This window comes from Rhinopithecus bieti, unplaced genomic scaffold (assembly GCF_001698545.2).
Source record: "Rhinopithecus bieti isolate Rb0 unplaced genomic scaffold, ASM169854v2 scaffold_74548, whole genome shotgun sequence".
Taxonomy (NCBI): Eukaryota; Metazoa; Chordata; class Mammalia; order Primates; family Cercopithecidae; genus Rhinopithecus; species Rhinopithecus bieti.
The window spans coordinates 842,845-861,470 of NW_016828873.1; the positions used below are offsets into that span (position 1 = coordinate 842,845).

Below are 18,626 nucleotides of genomic sequence, written 5' to 3' on the forward strand. Positions count from 1 at the left end.
AAGTCATTCCTATTAACTTGGGAAAATCATATTTTACTATCTTATGGTAAATTTTATGACATTTATGATGGAAGTAAAGTGGGAGAACTGGCATACAGATGCATTTAGAGAAAAATGGCTGGAGAATAGGAATGAAGAATGAGCTCACAGAATAGAAGAAACTGTTCTCCAAACAGACAATTGTAATCATTAGATACAACGAAGTAGGAGAATTTCCTCCCAGTGCTCCACTCCTAGGGCTGACGAAGAGAAGACATTCTTTCTTTCTCTTCCTAGAATTAGTTTCAGCCTCCATGATATTCTGGGAAGCTGGTTTTGAAACAGTGTCAAGAACATTCTTAAACTTTCACTGATGGTAAAAGGGTACCAAAGAGGACACAATATGACAAGGATTAAGAAAACCTGAAAAAAAAAGTATGTTTAATATGGAAACCACAGGTTTTTCCAATTTTGTCTAGCAGTAAAGCAAACTTGTAGAAACAAAAAGGATTATAATAGTCATAATAACAAAATAATAAAATATAATAAAATAGTTAAATAAAATAATGACAAAGTATTAATAACATTTATTAAGACAAATTTTCTATATCACAAGATTTAATACATCCTCAGTCTTACTTACATTTCAGATATCATTAAAAACGAAAAAAATTATTTGGCTAAGTTATAACATGAGGCTAAGACACTGCTGATTGTAAAGTGCATCTCGGTTCTAAAGATGTTAAAAATGTAAGGGAGAAAAAAAGGAGTCTTAGAATTGAAAAAATTCGGCAGTCCTTCAGAGATAGAATCCTGGGCTTGTAAAATCTGCTTTAAGTGAGTGATTCAGAAAGGGAATTTTGTTATTTTTAGTGTCCTTAGGAAAGGTGTGTCTAAATTCACAAGCCAGAAATCTCATTGGCTAAAACTCCAAAGATGTTCCCACTGAAAATAATAATTATCTACCTTTAATTTCTTCTAACATCTTGCTAAACATTGTTATGCTTATTAAATGTTATTAATCAGAGCAGGAAGTTATCCAGCCTCTCCCTATTACTTTAGTATGTTAAACAGATTATGACTATAATATCTAGGAGGAGAACTTACTGTAAATCTATCACGGTAATGAAAACCGAATGCTACAGTTCCACATTGCTCTGATACTTGTGTCACCGACTTGCACTGATAATTATTGTACTTGATATATATAAAAAGCCCCAAAATAGCATACATAATTCTTATTCAAAAGGAAAATATGGTGCATAGAGGTCTGTTAGGCATCAAATACATTGAATGGAATCTGAAATTTAAGATGATAGTCTGAAGCCAGACTACAATTATTTCCAAAGCGTGAACTCTGCAGATAATGAGAAAGGCATTCAGAATGGCTTATCAACACCTTGCTGTGTGCATGGTGTGCTCCCTGCCCACTGTAAAGAATGATGAGGACAGCGTCAGAGTCAAGACCTGTTCCATCCTGATAAAATATAATGTGCATTATCTTGTGGCACAGAATGTTAACAAGGATCTCTGAATGCCGAAAGATGCCAATTGGGGTGCAAAGTCTCTAAATACTGATCAGAAGTTTGGGGCATAATCATTCTGAAACCATAATATGTTTTAAACATTTGCCAAAGACACAATTTGACTTTTGGGCTTTTGATTTCTGGCCCAGGCTTGTAGAAGCACTGAGAAGCACTGAGAAGTTTTGGCGTACAGTTTGCCTTCCTGTAGAGGTGGTTGATTATTCCATAGCTGTGACTTGATTACTCATGCATTCAACATTTATTGAGCATTTTTTTATATTCAAGAATGTGTGCTAAATGCCACAGATATTGGTGTTAAAGGTCAAAGACCCTGACCTCAAGGAGCTCACAATTTTGTAGATAAAATAGAAAAATAAGCAATTGAGGACAATATATATAGACATTTATATTAAGGGGAATTTTGAGAGCACAGTGGAGCAGCATTAGAGGCAAATATAAGTAAGTATAGTTTCCAGAATCATGGGATACATGAACTGGATATTTGGGAAGTAATTGGAGCTAGCCTGGGGAAGGAGGGAGTAAGGAGTGGGGCTTACAATTAAGGAAAACACCTATATGCAGCCTAGAGTCTTGAGATACAGTGGAGCTGTGAGGACACTGCTGTGGGTGGCACCAGTAGAATCTACATCTTTTAGAAGCTTCTACTGCATTACAAGGCAATTGTGCTTTACTTCAGAGACAGGCAGATAGAGAAAGGATGATGTCAAAAATTTAAGCAGACAATGGTACAATCATACTTGTACTTTAGAGTGATCACATTTCTATAGAAATGTAGACAGTGATTACGAAAAGAGAAGTCAGTAGTAATAAGAGCAGATGAGACATGATGAGGGTTGAATTAAGGCCACAGTCATAAGGATGGCACCTTAGATCCATTTCTAAGAGAGAAATGATGAGATTTGATGACTAATTAAGATAGGGGAATAGTAGCAAATAAGATGGTGACTCCTAGAACTATGGCTTGGGTGACCTGGATGATAATACCATTCACTGAGAGGAGAGTTTTGGCAGGGATGGGGGTGGAGCAGATCAGCACGAGTGGGGAGAGGAAGGTTATCATTATTTGGAATTGGGGAATGATGACTGTATTAGTCCATTTTTCACTCTGCTAATCAAGACATACCCGAGACTGGGTGATTTATACAGGAAAATGGTTTAGTTAACTCACAGTTCCACATGGCTGGGAAAGTCTCAAAATCATGGCAGGAGGTAAGCAGGAGCAAGTCCTGTCTTACATGGATGGCAGCAGGCAAAGAGAGAGCTTGTGTAGGGCAACTCCCCCTTACAAAACCATCAGATCTTGTGAGATTTATTCACTATCACAAGAACAGCAAAGGAAAGACCCGCCCCCATGATTCAATTACCTCCCACTGGGTCCCTCCCACAATACCTGGGAATTCAAGATGAGATTTGGGTGGGGACACAGCCAACATATCAATGCCTGTGAGATAACTGAAGAAGACATTCTACAGACAGTATCAGAAGGATGATCTGGGCCGGACACAGTGGCTCACGCCTGTAATCCCAGCACTTTGGGAGGCTGAGGCAGGTGGATCACTTGAGGTCAGGAGTTTGAGACCAGCCTGACCAACATGGTGAAACCCCGTCTCTACTAAAAATACAAAAATTAGCTGAGCATGGTGGCATGTGCCTGTAGTCCCAGTTACTTGGAAGGCTGAGGCATGAGAACTGCTTGAACCTGGGAGGCAGAGGTTGCAGTGAACCAAGATAGCACCACTGGTGACAAAGTGAGACAAGTGAGACTCCATCTCAGAAAAAAAAGAAAGAAAAAAAAAAGAAGGGTGATCTGGTCTGGAGGTACAGATTGCTAATGTATACCTACACTCGCTTATGTGAAATGTCACAGGGCAAAATCTTTCTGACTTCTGTTAGAGTGATCACCTGTTTCTCTACCTATAGTCTCTTCTCAACTACAAATAGATAAACCAAACATTTTTATCTTTCCCAATGCACCTTTAATCCCATGGCTTTTGCTGAAACTTGGCATTTATTCTACGAAACCACTTTCCACACAATCCTCTTTAAAGAGTTCTTATCTCCATGATTCTCAAGGACAAGAAGGAAGGCTGGCTTTCTTGCTGAAACCACTGTTGCTATGAGTCCACTGGTGGGACAGTTAACTTAAGTTTTAAAAGTATGCCTTCATTGGGTGGACAAGGGGGGAAAAGCATTGCAGACAGAGATCAGTGTGTACAAAAACTTGGAGTGGTAGAGGTATATGGTAGGTTTGAGGAAAAGCAAACAGTCTGGTATGACATATGACTAGCATGTAGAGTGATGGCAGAATTTTAATAGGAAATAAAACAAATATTAAAAAGGTTAAAATAAGTTTTCACTTTACTCAAATGCAGTTAGAAGCCATTATGGAATTGTATAGACCATGCTTTTGGAATTTCATGAGCTTCTTATTCTCAATCACCTTCATCTTTATTCCACTGCAGTCATACATTGATCCAATTTCAAGTTAGACCCTAGCGTCATTCAAACCTGCTTTACAACCAAAATTATCACCACATCCTGAGGCTTCTCATTTCCTTGCTTCTATTGAACTTTTGGCAGGACCTCTGTCACCTGATCTCTCCATGCCCATACGCTGTCACTCCTTCTCTATCTTGACATCTCCCCAACAATCACGGACTTCATGAGAAGCATCTCAGGGATGTGTCTGTCATTGCTCTCTAAACCTTCTAGTTTTTGACCTTCAACTTTCCAGTACTGGAAAGCCCCATTTTCTACCTTCTTCTCCTCTCACTGTAAGGCTATTAATCTACTTCAAATATTTATTACCTAATTTTAACTATATATTTACTATAGCTCTGTGGCTTTTTCTACTTTGTTGATCTTTTTTAATGGTATTTGACATGCTGGCTGCTCCAAATTTTTCCAGTCTCTATAGTTTATACTCCCAGTAATGTCATTTATATTTATTGATAAGTGAATTTATGGTTATTCTAAAATCTCTTTTAGAGTTGTCCTTGCTTCCTGTCACTTTTCATACATTTTTTATTCTACCTACCCTGAAGAATTAAAGATGGAATGCAGGAAATGACAAACACGCTATAGTAATACCTACCACTGATGTAGCATTTACTGTATCCAGCCTCGTTGTTAGTAGTGACAGAGCAGAGCTCAGTCCTGGATGGTCTATCTAAAAAATTTATGTTCTTTCCACTTTTCCAGGACCTTAGTTATGCCAAGTAAATCAACCATGGACAATCTCATTCACAGACTGCGTAAGAAATAGCTAAGCCTTAAAGAGCAAGCCGTTTACCTGGAAACAAGTGCTATTGCAAAAGTTTCCATTTTGATGGACATAAATTTAATGTTTAAGTTTTTTATTTTTCAAAAAAAAATCACATTTAATATGCTGGCTTCTCTTTTAAGTTGGGTATTTGTTGAATCTCGTAACAGTTATAAATAATAGATGGTGTTAGAATATCCTGCTGCATTTTCTGTCAAGAAAAGTGGGTACAAATCAATCAAACTACTACTGACTTCTGAGTTATTTGAAAATCTTTTAATATCATTTTAATATATAATTTATTATTTGGGATTAGAAACACAGAAACAAAGCTGGGTAAGTATAGATATTCCTCCTTTCGTGTCTTTTAAAACCTGTATGCAAATGTGATTATTGTATATCAAATACTGTTTTGACGTTTAATAAAATAGTTTGTTATTTAAATACTACTACAACCTGTATAAATCATAAACTTATTTTGCTTAGCAAATAATACCTACTAATTTTGGGAGGATAAGTACAGTTTGTTTTAATGTAACATTACCTTAAAATGAAGTGTTAACAGCTTCTAATGATGCCATTAATTACATTAAGTCACCAATTTTGTATTTAAAGGTAGTATTTTACAAAAGAAAATTAAGATAAAATGTCTATGCAAAATGAGCACTTAGATCAATAGTTGCACATTATATTAGTACAATAGATTTTTTTTTGCCGAAAAAAGTGTTTTTTCTCTAGCAAATAGTATGTGTCAGGTACTGTTATAAGTATTTTTGAACACATTTAATTATACTAAGAGTCCTATGAGACAATTACCACTATTGTCTTCTTAATGTGAGGAAGCTGAAACATGGAAAGGCTGAGAAACTTGCCCAAGGTCATACAGCTAATAAGTGGCTGTGCCAGGATCCCGACCCAACTGTCTGGCTTTGGAGTCTGAGCTCTTACCCACTGTTTTCTCTGCTGCTTTACTAAATTAAGTGTTTAAAATAATAGAAAACATCGACCAGCCATTTTTAGGCTTCCAACAAAAGTGCAGTTAACAATAAACTTTGTTCTAAAAATGACTTATTTGTTTTCACAGACTAAACACCACAAGCTGTTGTATGCAATAATTCTTTGTAACAGCTGCTCTGCCTTGTGCAACTTCCCACAAGCACACCAAAAGTTAATATCAATTACAATTAAGGGGGAAAATTATTTTGGGTAACAGAACATTTGACAAGTGCTCTGGTAAACAAAGCATTGTCAAATTGCTGAATTATGAACACTTTGCTAAAACTTTTTCTGTTTTTTCTGTGCTGACTTTTTAAAAAGGTATAAACTGTGAATTGGAAATTGATGAATGTTGGTCCCAGCCTTGTTTAAATGGTGCAACTTGTCAGGATGCTCTGGGGGCCTATTTCTGCGACTGTGCCCCTGGATTCCTAGGGGATCATTGTGAACTCAACATTGATGAGTGTGCCAGTCAACCGTGTCTCCATGGAGGGCTGTGTGTGGATGGAGAAAACAGGTACATTTTCTCTGGCGTTGGGTGATTGGCTTAGAACTCCCTGACCAAGAACTTTTACCACTCTGGTGAATTTAGAGCTCTCACATTCTCGGCTTAAAATTTGGGGGGTTACTTTATACTTTAATGAAAACATTCAGATTTCACTATAAAGGGTATTCTTGGAGACCATCTGTCTCAAGAGGGAAGATTTTACAAGTAATTCTTGTAATAGTTTAGAACTGCTTATCCTATGGAAAATAGTCAATTTTTCAATTCCATGAAATAAAGCTGTTGTAGATAGGAAAGGTGTAAAAACAAAGCTATAGATTATTTTATTTATATAGTATATATATAGGATATATATACGTATCGGTATAATAAGTAATACATATAGTCTGTATCCTGTATGTCAAGGATATAAATCAGATGACAACAATAAATTCTTTAAAAATGTTATACAAACCATGACCATGTTGGAAAGGGCAGTGATATTTAATTACTTATATCTTGAATTAATTTCCACGTGTTCAGGGAATTGGGTGAATATTTTTGAAAAAGCATAATGGTGAGAAATAGCCATGTGATTCTGCTTCAAATTGAAGTCTATCATTGGCTTTCAGGCAAAATAGAACAGCAATAAATTACCTCTCAATATGATGAATATAATAAATGTGTGTAACAGTAATTGAGCTCATATAAAACATTTTTAAAAGAACTTTCTAATACTTATTTAAGCCACAACACTGAAAAACTTTCTCATACTTGTTTAAGCCATGATATTGAGTTATCAAATGCATAACAATTTTTAAAAAGATTAGCACTTAAAATTATCTTGTTTGATCCTTCAACAGCTCAGTGGAAGGCAAGATGAGTATTAATGTTTCCATATTACAATAAGGAATCTAAAGTTAAGGGAAATGAGAGGATGCCCACAAGTTCACAGAATTAATTCTTTGCAAAAGGAGGACCAGAATCCAGTTTTTCTTTTTTTAGTAAATAAGACATGATTTATCCCAAATCTAATTTCAAAGTGAGTCAGAGTTAAAAGAAGAGCAATAAAAGGCACATATGCTTCAAAAATTTGCAACAAAATAATCAAAATAATAGACTTTTTTTTTTTTTCTTGCTCTGTCACCCTGGCTGAAGTACAGTGGTGTGATCTTGGTTCACTGCAACCTCTGCCTCCCGGTTCAAGCAATTCTCCTGCCTCAGCCTCCTGAGTAGCTGGAGTTTATTCCATATGCCCACCACCATGCCTGGCTAATTTTTATATTTTTAGTAGAGATGGGGTTTCACCATGTTGGCGAGACTGGTCTCGAACTCTTGATCACAGGTGATCCACCCACCTCAGCCTCCCAAAGTGTTGGGATTACAGGCTTGAGTCACTGTGCCTGGCCCTCAAATTTTAAATAGAACAATGTGGTTGTATATTCTTTTTAAAATATAAAATATAACGTTTAATTACATTCTATGTCTTGTCTTTGACTTTTAGTTGTACCCCAATAATGCTCTAGGGGCGTAAATCTACATTCCTGGAGACAGGTAACTGGCCAACACGGAGACAGACAGGTCACAATGGAAGTTTCCACACAAGACCTCCAAAGGAAAAGGAGGCTCACCCCTCCCTACTCCACTGTTTCCAGAAAGCATCAGGACAGAAATGACACAACGTTTTGATTCCGTTGGAAGTGTAAACAAAACAAGGCTGAAACTTTGCTAACTTTTATTCTCCTCTCTTGAATATGCCATGAATAGTTTCCCTATTGTGCCATTATCTCTTATTGCCTAAATTTTGAGATGATAGTCATAAGATCAATCCAATACAACCTAACTTTGTTTTCCCACAAAAATTTAAAATGTTTGCTATGAGGTATATGGAGGAAAAAAAAAAAAAAAAAAGAACTTCTTGCAGACCAAAGGAGTTATGCAAATGGAGCTTCTAATTCCATGAACTGAGGTCCATTAGTCAGCCAGCCAAGCCCTTTGACCACAGGGTTCTTGTCACTAATGTTTTACCTATACTAGATTTTAGTAGGTATTTTAATTGAACAAATGGAATAGTGAATAGATTTCAAACAACACATATGAAGATTATAGTCACTTATAATATTTGGTTGGTGATAAAAACACACACAGCCATAGTGAAGAGGACTCTACATGCCTTATAAATTCATAGATATTCTTTTCCCAAGACCCTCATTTTGCCTAAGCTGAGTGTGCAGATCCATTTTTTCCAATACTAAATCTTTGAGGAGACCCTCACCTAAATTAAAGTCTCCTCTTAATAAAATCAACAACTTTCTTCATTAGATGTGTATTTTGGGGCTATTTGATAATTCCAGTGAATCCGTGAATAATTAGAAATAGTAAGGTTTAAATATTCTTGCAATCTAAAATAAGAGAACATCATAAGTCACAATTCATTTAATGAAGGCTTTTCCTGAGTTTTCATAATTTATGGTTTCATTTTCATATGAGACCTTATTAATGGGCTCTCTGTATAACAGAGTGCCATGATGGTATAAATCATTCTCTACCACCTTAAAACATGTTAACAATTTTATTAAGTGCTATTTAGTAGCAACATATTTAGTACCTTCAGATACATGGGATTCTTTATATTTAGTACCTTCAGATACATGTCTATTCTTTATACACATACTTAATTGTCACAATAACCTTGTAACATAGGTACTATATTCAGTTTATGAATGAGAAACTGAATAGTCATGATTTACATTAATAAGCAAATAATCATGCATTCAGTCCTGTATAGATAATTCCCCAGAGTTTTTGAGGCAGTAAGACTATGCCATGGGTCTTGGGTTGATGGACAGATGAAGAAACAGTATAAAGATATCTGATCTCAATATGACCAAGAGTTGACATGAAAATTTCATTACTTTCCAGATACAGCTGTAACTGCATGGGTAGTGGATTCACAGGGACACACTGTGAGACCCTGATGCCTCTTTGTTGGTCAAAACCTTGTCATAATAATGCTACATGTGAGGACAGTGTTGACAATTACACTTGTCACTGCTGGCCTGGTAAGTGACAAAATACTTTCCACCAATTATTTTTCATTTGTTTAGAATAGAAACATATCGTTTATAGCAAATGAAACGAAAAATTACTTTTGTTAAATGTTTTAAGTCAATTATTTCTTGCAGCTATTATTGTTTAATTTAGTTTTATTCTTCAGTGCTCAAACATATTTACCACTACACTAAATATTGTCTAAAGTAGGTTACCAAGCTGCCCAATGATCATAACCCTCTAGGGGAACAGAGGGGAAGAAAATCAATGGAAAGATGAAATTCAGCATGATCTTCACGGATGAAAATTCACTGGAAGATGCTTTTTTTCCAAGATGTTCTTTTATATGGCAGGAATATATAGAAACCAATGAAATAATGTTAAACTATTAGAAACTTCTACTCTCTTAGGCATTTGTAATGTAACCAGTTATATTTGTTAATATAATAAAAAGTTAATTATCTATAAACCATAACTAAAGTTTACATATAGAGGATAATTAGACTTGAGTGTAGAGGTGATAAAAAAAATCAATAGAAAACAGTATGTAACATTTGTGTTACATTACAGGCCACAGGCAAATATTGATGCTTATTTTGGGAAACAAACTGCCTGATATACAGCTTTGCATTGCATAACAACATTTTGGTCAATGATGGACTGCATATACAACCGTGGTCCTGTAAGATTACAATGGAGCTGAACAATTCCTACTACCTAGTGATGTCATGGCTGTCATAACATTGTAGCATCACTCACTATCCATGGGATTGTGGCAGTCCCTCAGGAAGTATTCCAAAAGAAGGCACTGTTATCATAGGAGATGACAGCTCCATGTATGTTATTGCTGCTGAGGATATTTCAGTGGGACAAGATGTGGAGGTGGAAGACAGTGATATTGATGATCCTGACTCCATGTAGGTCTAGACTATGGTGTGTGTTTGGGTTTTAATTTTAATAAAAGTTTAAAAGCTTAAAAAAACTAAAATAGAAGAAAACATAGAATAAGAGTTCCTCTCAATCTTTAAGTTCCTCATCTGCAAAAGAGGGATAAAATATTTTACTTGTAGTATTATTATGAAAAGTAAAATTATAAAAATAGAGCCTGGCACATATTAAGCACTCAAGAAAGGGCAACTATGTTGCAAGTTCTATACCACGAGGTGGAAATTATGTATGAGGGTGGGAGTTTGTAATGGTCAGGCAGTTAAGAACATCTACCTCAAGAAACCCAACTAGTACATGTTCCATTCATTCATGGATTCAAGCATTTAAGCCACATGAATTTCAGTGGCTAAAACAATAGTGATCTGGGAATAAAAAAGGTATCATCCCTTCCTCCAAGGAGCCTAAATTCTAGTAGGGAGACATGTCAAAACGTATATAGTACAATTTTTGGTACAATATGAGGCTATAATAAATTCTGTAAAAATGAATAGAAAAGAAGTACAGGGATAGCTTGCTCAAAGAGGCACCATTTTAGATAAGCTAAAGATGACTGAGCAAGTTCCATAAATGTACTCAGTAGCTGTGTGACTCTGGACAAATTACTGCTCTGAGCCTCAGTTTCCTCATTTATAATATCCACAGGATAGAGTTGTTTCAGAGATAAATCCAGTAATGTATATAAAACTCCTGGCTTATCCTAGAGCATAGTAAGCACTAAATAAAAGTTAAATGAATATCAAAATTAGAAAGTTGTGTAGTCCATTACTTATTTAAGAAATGAAGAACAGAAGGAGAAGAAGAAAGAAAGAAGCAAGAAAGGTGGCAGGCACACGAGAAAAGAGCATGTCTGGCCGGGCGCCTTGGCTCACACCTGTAATGCCAGCACTTTGGGAGGCCGAAACAGGCAGATCACTTGAGATCAGAAGTTTGAGTCCAGCCTGGTCAACATGGTGAAACCCCATCTCTACGAAAAGTACAAAAAGTAGGAAAAAAAAATTAGCCGGTTGTGGTGGTGCACACCTGTAGTCCCAGCTACTCAGGGGGCTAAGGCAGGAGAATCGCTTGAACCTGGGAGGCGGAGGAGGTTGCAGTGAGCCAAGATAGTGTCACTGCACTCCAGCCTGCACTTGAGGGCAACAGGGTGAGACTTCGTCTAAAAAAAAAAAAAAAAAAAAAAAAAAAAAAGGAGAAAAAAAGAGAAAAAAAAGCAAAAAGCATGTCCAATTGTGGAACTTTGAGTGATTGCAAAAATGCTGGACTGTGTAGGACTGGAGGTAGAGACATGGAACCGGGGAGCTGGACTGAAGCCAGATCACAAAGCTGCATATCTGCCCTGCCAACTATGGGACGGAGAAGTAACAAAATCTGCTTTGTTAATTTCAAAAGAGTTCCCTGGCTTTGTGGCAGATGATAGAAGAAAATAAAACTAAAGGCAGGGGAATCTAGGGAGAAGATTCTTCAGTAGTTTGAAGAGATAAGTCTGTTTGATAGAACTAAGAGAATAGAGGTTGAAGGGTGGGGGGATAGCCCTGAGAGTCACATAGGAGGTGGAAATGATGTGGGGAGTAAGAAAAGGGCACAGGTTTAAGACAGTTCTGCCTCTGGATTTCTGCCCTGGATTACTGCACGAATGGTAATATTGCCTAGATAGAGTATCCTGAATACCTTTGCAACCTATCTTGCTGTTGTATACAAAGATAAAAGTTAACACTACAAACTACTCTAGAAAAGGAGACCGTTTCTTCAGATCATGACTCCACTGCTACAGAACACAATGGTGAGAATCCACTGCTATAATTGCCTAGGGTCCTCATTTCAGAAGTAATTAATAATTATAAGAAGTGTCAGTCACCTTAAATGCTTAGCTTAAAAGATTTTCCGACGCCCAGATGTGATTGGAATTGTTAACAAACAAACATAATATAAGAACCCCGGGATGTGACTCAGTATCATATTGTTTCTTTGTTCAGAGTTTTATAGAAAAGCTTGTTAAAATTATTGAATATAGCCTTGACTGAAGGAGTCTATTTATGTACATGGTTAAAGAGAGTAGCAAATAAAATCCCCACAGAGCCTCGGGGTGGGGACAGGACTGGCAAGACTGTAAATCAGAACCTTCCTAATGTTCACGATTGGAATGAGATAATGCATGAGCCGGAAAAGCAAAAAAAGGATTTATGATGATTCTAAATTCCTCCCTAACCTGGTTTATGTGTGTCTCGAGTCAGAATGAGAAGGAAATTGAAAATAGTCCAGCCTTTTTTCAATAAGTCCACTGTGGCACAACAAATACCAATTAATAAAAACTTATTGTAGAAACTGTTATTTAATGTATTTGAAGAACCTTAAGTATGAAATAATAGTATTCAAAAAGTAAACATTCAAGTTTAAGAGACTCTGAATGGTCTTTGTTGGGGTGATCACTATAAAGGATTGTTGGGTCTGGATCTAACATGTTCTTTTAGTTTCCTTTTTTTTTTTTTTTTTTTAGAATTTTTTGACTTTAAGTTTTTTTTTCAGTTTTTTGGAAAGGCCCCAAGTGTCTTTTTGTAAAAAATGTATTACACTGTTGAGCTGCAGAATTTATGTTGTGGTTATGATTTAACATATGATCTCATTTAGGTGTTTATTACAATTATTAATACAAAATGAGCAATCATATTATCTCCTCATTATTTGCTTTTAATAGTCAATTCCCTGGTTTATGTGTTAAACTAGGATTATAATCTAAATTGTTATTTTCAATCTTTGAGTAATACTAGTGACTGAAGGTCTACCACTTACACATTGCTCAGTATTGGAGTGGTAAATAAAATGAACAGAGTCTCTGTTTTGTGAAGCACACAGCCTGCTGAGGGAGGAAACCATACACACAAATAAATATGTAATTTAAAATTATGAAAGGAGCAATGAAAGAAAAGAATTGGGTGGCATGAGAGAAAATAAGGGAATCTTATTTGTATCTGTCCATGATGGAAAGTTATTCTGAGAAAGTAATACAAGATGACGTCTGAAAACTGAGTAAGAGTTAGCCAAGAAAACACTTGAAGGAGAGTTTTCTAGAAGAGAGAAAAACATCACAAAGACTGTGGGAATGCAGGGAGTTTTTAAAGTTATATTAAGGATGTGGAATTCCATTCTATGTGAAAGGGGAAGTTGTTGAATGAATTTAAAGTAAAGACATACTATGATTTAGTTTACAAGTTTTACAATTCTCGAATGTAAATTCTCTTTCCAAAACATTTCTCAGCAGAGTTAAATGATATTGCAAAGGCCCTCAGGCGACTGTGAAGTTGAATTGTGTTTCTTTAAAAACATCAGGACTGGCGTGGTGGCTCACGCCTGTAATCCAAGCACTTTGGGAGGCGGAGGCGGGTGGATCACCTGAAGTCAGGAGCTCAAGACCAGACTGACCAACATGGTGAAACCTTGTCTCTCTACTAAACATGCCAAAATTAGCCAGGCTTGGTGGCACGCGCCTGTAATCCCAGCTACTTGGGAGGCTGAGGCAGGAGAATCATTTGAACCCGGCAGGCGGAGGCTGCAGTGAGCCAAAATCACACCAGTGCCCTCCACCCTGGTCAACACAGTGAGAATCCGTCTCAAAAATATATCAATCAATAAATATAAATTTTTAAAAACTTTATACTTTTCTCTTACCATGTTACAAAATAGTTGATGTTATCCTATTGACCATCAGTGTTATATTTGCATCCCACTAAATTTACATTTTGGGGCTTGCACTATACACAATATATAAATACGCTTATAAATCAGTATGAAAAACAGCCTAATGAAAAAACAGGAAAAAAAAATGAAATGGTAAAAAAAAAATGTTCAGCTCAATATTAACTGGGAAAATGTAAACCAAAATAACAGTGAGATACTATATTCTATCCAACCAACTGGTGAAAATTTTTGTATTTGGTGATAGAAAACATTGGCAAACATTTGGAGCCACATTCACAATCATCCACTGCTGGTAATGTGCAAATGGTACAACTAAATTAGAGACGTTTGGCAGTTTTTATTAAAATTAAAAATGTACATAAATTATGACCCAGAAATTCCACCTCTAGGCATAAACTCTAGGGTTATACTCAAACACTTACACAAACAGCCATGTATAATGATATTCATTGCAACATTACAATAGCAAAAATGTACATAAAACAAAGGTCAAACCGTAAGACAATGGTTAAGGCATGACACATCTATATTCTGAAATACTTGGCAGTGGTTAAAAATTATGAGTTAGATCTATATTACTAACACTGATAGACTGTGCAAGGGAGTGAATAAAGCAAGTTGCTAAAGAATGCATATAATACGGTTCCGGTTATGTTAAAACATTCAGATACACTAAAACTGTATATGTTCTTACAGTTGCCCATATTTGTAAAAGCAAAGAAAAAGTTCAAGTAGAGAACTTTCATTGATATTTAATATTTTAATTATCCATAAAGTGACAAATCATTTATGTTTTACTGTTCTTATTCCTGGTCCTAATAAAATAATCCAGCTAAGTCCATGCAAATTTAAAACAACCTATTACTCTGTTTCATTGAGTGTTAGGAAATAAGGATTTACCTTTACTTTGAATTTTAAGAGAATTTAGTTTGGTTTGGGGGATATTTGCTGACTTTTCAGCTATTCTCTTGAAATATTTTAAAATACAATTTCACAAATGAAGAATATTTGAAAATTGGAGCCTTTCATTAAAATGTTCAGGTTAAATCCAGGTTATCCTGACATCCCATTTTATTTCAGGTCTTATTAATCAAATTTTTCTTTAAAATGTTTTGATCAAAATTGTTTAAGTGATTTTACTGCTACTAGTACTTGTTTCCACATAAGCCTCCTCTTACCAGATTCCCCTTACCAACTCCTTGAGGGCAAGCACATCAACTTGTTAAATCAATGCCAGTATAGCAGTCAGCCTCCTTTCAGGCAGATGCTCTACGATTCAACACCTTTGACTTAGCAGCTTCTCTGAATTTTTATCCTACAGGATACACAGGTGCCCAGTGTGAGATCGATATCAATGAATGCAATAGTAACCCCTGCCAGTCTGATGGGGAATGTGTGGAGCTGTCCTCAGAGAAACAATATGGACACATCACTGGACTGCCTTCTTCTTTCAGCTACCATGAAGCCTCAGGTTATGTCTGTATCTGTCAGCCTGGATTCACAGGTGAGGCCAAGGAGATGGGATATGACTTGACTTTCTGGCATTTTATGGCAGACCATGGATTTAACCAACTGGGGTATTAGCTGGAAGATCTGTGCTGTGTAAACTCTGTTGCTATGGTGCAAAGGGTCCCCCTTGTGGGCATGAAAAGTATCTTGTTTCACATGTCAGAATTCCTCAAATCACGAGAGAAATATTAAAAACAGGGATAAAAGAGGTATGAAAGGGGTGACATTTTATATGTTGTACTGGGAATTGGAGTGCATCTAAAGTTCTTTACCTTATACACAGAAAATGTTGAAATTTTTATGCTATCAAATTTGATAATGATGTTAAATTTTATGTTATTCAAATTTGCTAAAAAACTTGTTGTGCTTATATTTACACTGGGAAAAATGACCTAGTCTCAAGTAATCTTCCTCAACGATTCTATAGCTGAAGTCATTTCATATATCAAATTTAAATTACTCTCTCTCTTTTTTTTTTTACAACTTTCTTACCTAAAACCCAGAGGAAATTTGCATGTCTGTTTTCCAATGAACAGTTTTGTATGTGTCTCCTTTCCGTTCTGAAAATTTTCAGAATTTTTGACGCAGTCTCCAATTCATTAATGGCTAGCAATTTACACCCAATTGCATTGATACTACTGAGAAAACTAATTACAATCTAGATTTCTATCATGTTTTTTTCTCAATAGATTAAGTGATGCCTCTGGAAAATATTTCAGTTGTTGTTCAGGATTTCTCGGAAAAGTACATGAGAAATAAGAAAAGAAGGGGGTGGTCTATTTACAGTTAGGATTCTCTTTCAATGTTTCAGTTTTGAAGTTTAATGATCTTTGATTTGTGGCAGTGTTTGCTGCACGGTCGATAAAGAAAATGTTTACTTCCTTATTCACTGACCTTTCAAGGAGAACATACAGGAAAAAATTCCCTCAGGTGTCAATCAGCAAAGTGGTATTTACCCTGAACAAATTATATCATGCATACTTCCTACCCTAGTTTAGAAAATGCATCCAAATAAATCTTGATATGACTAAACTGATTAAATGCATAAAATAAATCTTGTAATATATCGTATTTCCCAATTATGTAAGCTGCTAGAAATAAATATGAGATCTGCAAACATACAGGTCTTTCTGAAATATATTTGTGTATTTACCTCACCTCTGGGGATATTTAAATTTCCTGTTTCTGTTTCTTACTATTGCCTCTTTTCAAAAATTTGTTCCTAAATTATTTGATTTTGGTCTAGTGTATGCATTTTCGTCAGCTACTTTATATTTTTCTTGGAATAAGGTGAAGGCATTATAAACTATTTTTTAAATATTGGTTTTAGGGTCATAAAGGGGTGATTCTGTCAAAGCCAAAGGAAATTGCTAATATTGCCTCATCAAATAAAAGGAAATGGGTGACCCCTTGAATCTGCAGATCTAAACAGGAGAGGCAGTAGAATGTTCCAGAAAAGTGTTGGGCTTGATTTCTGAAGAGCTGCCAGGAATGACTATATGAGTTAAGATGCCCTGGCTGCCCCAAATCTCTGTGGCTTAATGAAATGGTTTATGTTTCACTCATGTGAATTCCAAAACTGGGTTCCCATCATCAGTTATCCTACAAATGGCGATTCAGGGTCACAGGCTCCTCTATGCTTTTCCCTCACTTCAAAATATTACTTCTAAATTTGCTGTGCTCCTCTGCAGCAAGCCACTGGAGAAGGAAAGAAAATGGAGGATGACACCTGCAGGTTTTATGGACCAACCACTACAAGTAATGAATCTCTCTTTTACCAACATTTTATTGGTCAAATTTAATCATATAACTACATTTAACTACAGAAAAGACTAGAAAATCTAGTCTTTCTATGTATCTAAAATAAAGAGAAAATAAGTTTGCAAACAGATAACCAATTTGACACAATAGCTAGAGCTGGTACACTGGGGATACAAACCTAGACCTTCTGATTCTAAGTTTATCCTCCTGCCTACTATGTCACATATTTTTATGTCTACATATGTTTTTCTACATTTCATTTTAAAATAGCTTTTTAAATGGTAATAGTATATTTATGTGCAGTTTTAAGAAATACAGGGAGGCCCATGTATACTTTACCTAATTTTCTCAATACTATCATGTTGCAAAACTATAGGTCAGTATCAGACTTGGATATTGACATTGACAAAGTCCACATACAGAACAATTGTCATCACAAGGATTCCCCCTCTCTCCTTCCTCGCCTCCTCATCCCTTATCCCTGGCAAATACTAATCTGTTCTGCACTTGTATGATTTTGTCATTCCAAGAATGTTATATAAATGGAATCATGCAGTGTATAAAGTTTTAGAATAGGAGTTTTTTTTTTTTTTTCACTCAGCATCATTCTTTGGAGATTTATTGAGGTTGTGTATCAATAGTTTGTTCCTTTTCATTGCTAAGTAAAATTCGACGGTATGTATATAGCAAAGGTTTTTTTTTTGTTTGTGTTTTTTTTTTTTTTTTTTTTTTTTTAACCATTCAGCCATTGAAGGGCATCTAGATTGTTTCAGTTTTCGGCTATTACGAATAAAGCTGCTAGAAACATTGTTGTACAGGCTTTTGTGTGAATTTAAGTATTCAGTTCTCTAAGGTAAATGCCCAGGAGTAAAACTGCTGGTTCCTATGATAGTTTCATGTTTAGTTTTCTAAGAAACTGCCACACTGTTTTCCAGTATGTCTGTACCATTTTGCATTCCCACCAGCAATGTATGAGTGATCCAATTTCTTTGCATTCTCACCAGCATTTAACGTTATCATTTTTTTTAGTAGTCATTTTGATAGGTATGCAATGATATCTCACTGTGGTTTTAATTTGCATTTACCTAATGCCTAGTGATGTTGAACATCTTATATATGCTTGTTTGACATCCGTGTTTGTCTTTTTCAGGAAAATGTCTCCCCATGTTTTTTGCCTATTTCCTAGTTGTTTTTATTTTTTTAGCTGTTGAGTAATTTTCCACATACAGACCCTGGGCATTTTTTGTGAGGTTATACCTAAGTATGTAGTATATACCTGAGGGATAGTAGATAGTATTCTGTTTTTAATTCACTTTCTACATATTCACTGTTAGTGTTGGGAAAAGCAGTATTGTGCATGTGGTCTTTCAAACCCCTACTTAGCCACATAAGAATGGGC

At 35.8% G+C, this 18,626-nt stretch overlaps 1 protein-coding gene across 1 annotated transcript in view; it reads left to right on the top strand.

The window, feature by feature from the left end:
* CRB1 (crumbs cell polarity complex component 1) overlaps positions 1 to 18,626 on the top strand; it is a 164,628-nt gene that overhangs the window by 25,698 nt on the left and 120,304 nt on the right. Inside the window, 3 exon segments of the mRNA XM_017864633.1 lie at positions 6,106 to 6,301; positions 9,191 to 9,330; positions 15,279 to 15,461. Coding sequence (XP_017720122.1) covers positions 6,106 to 6,301; positions 9,191 to 9,330; positions 15,279 to 15,461 — 519 coding nt within the window.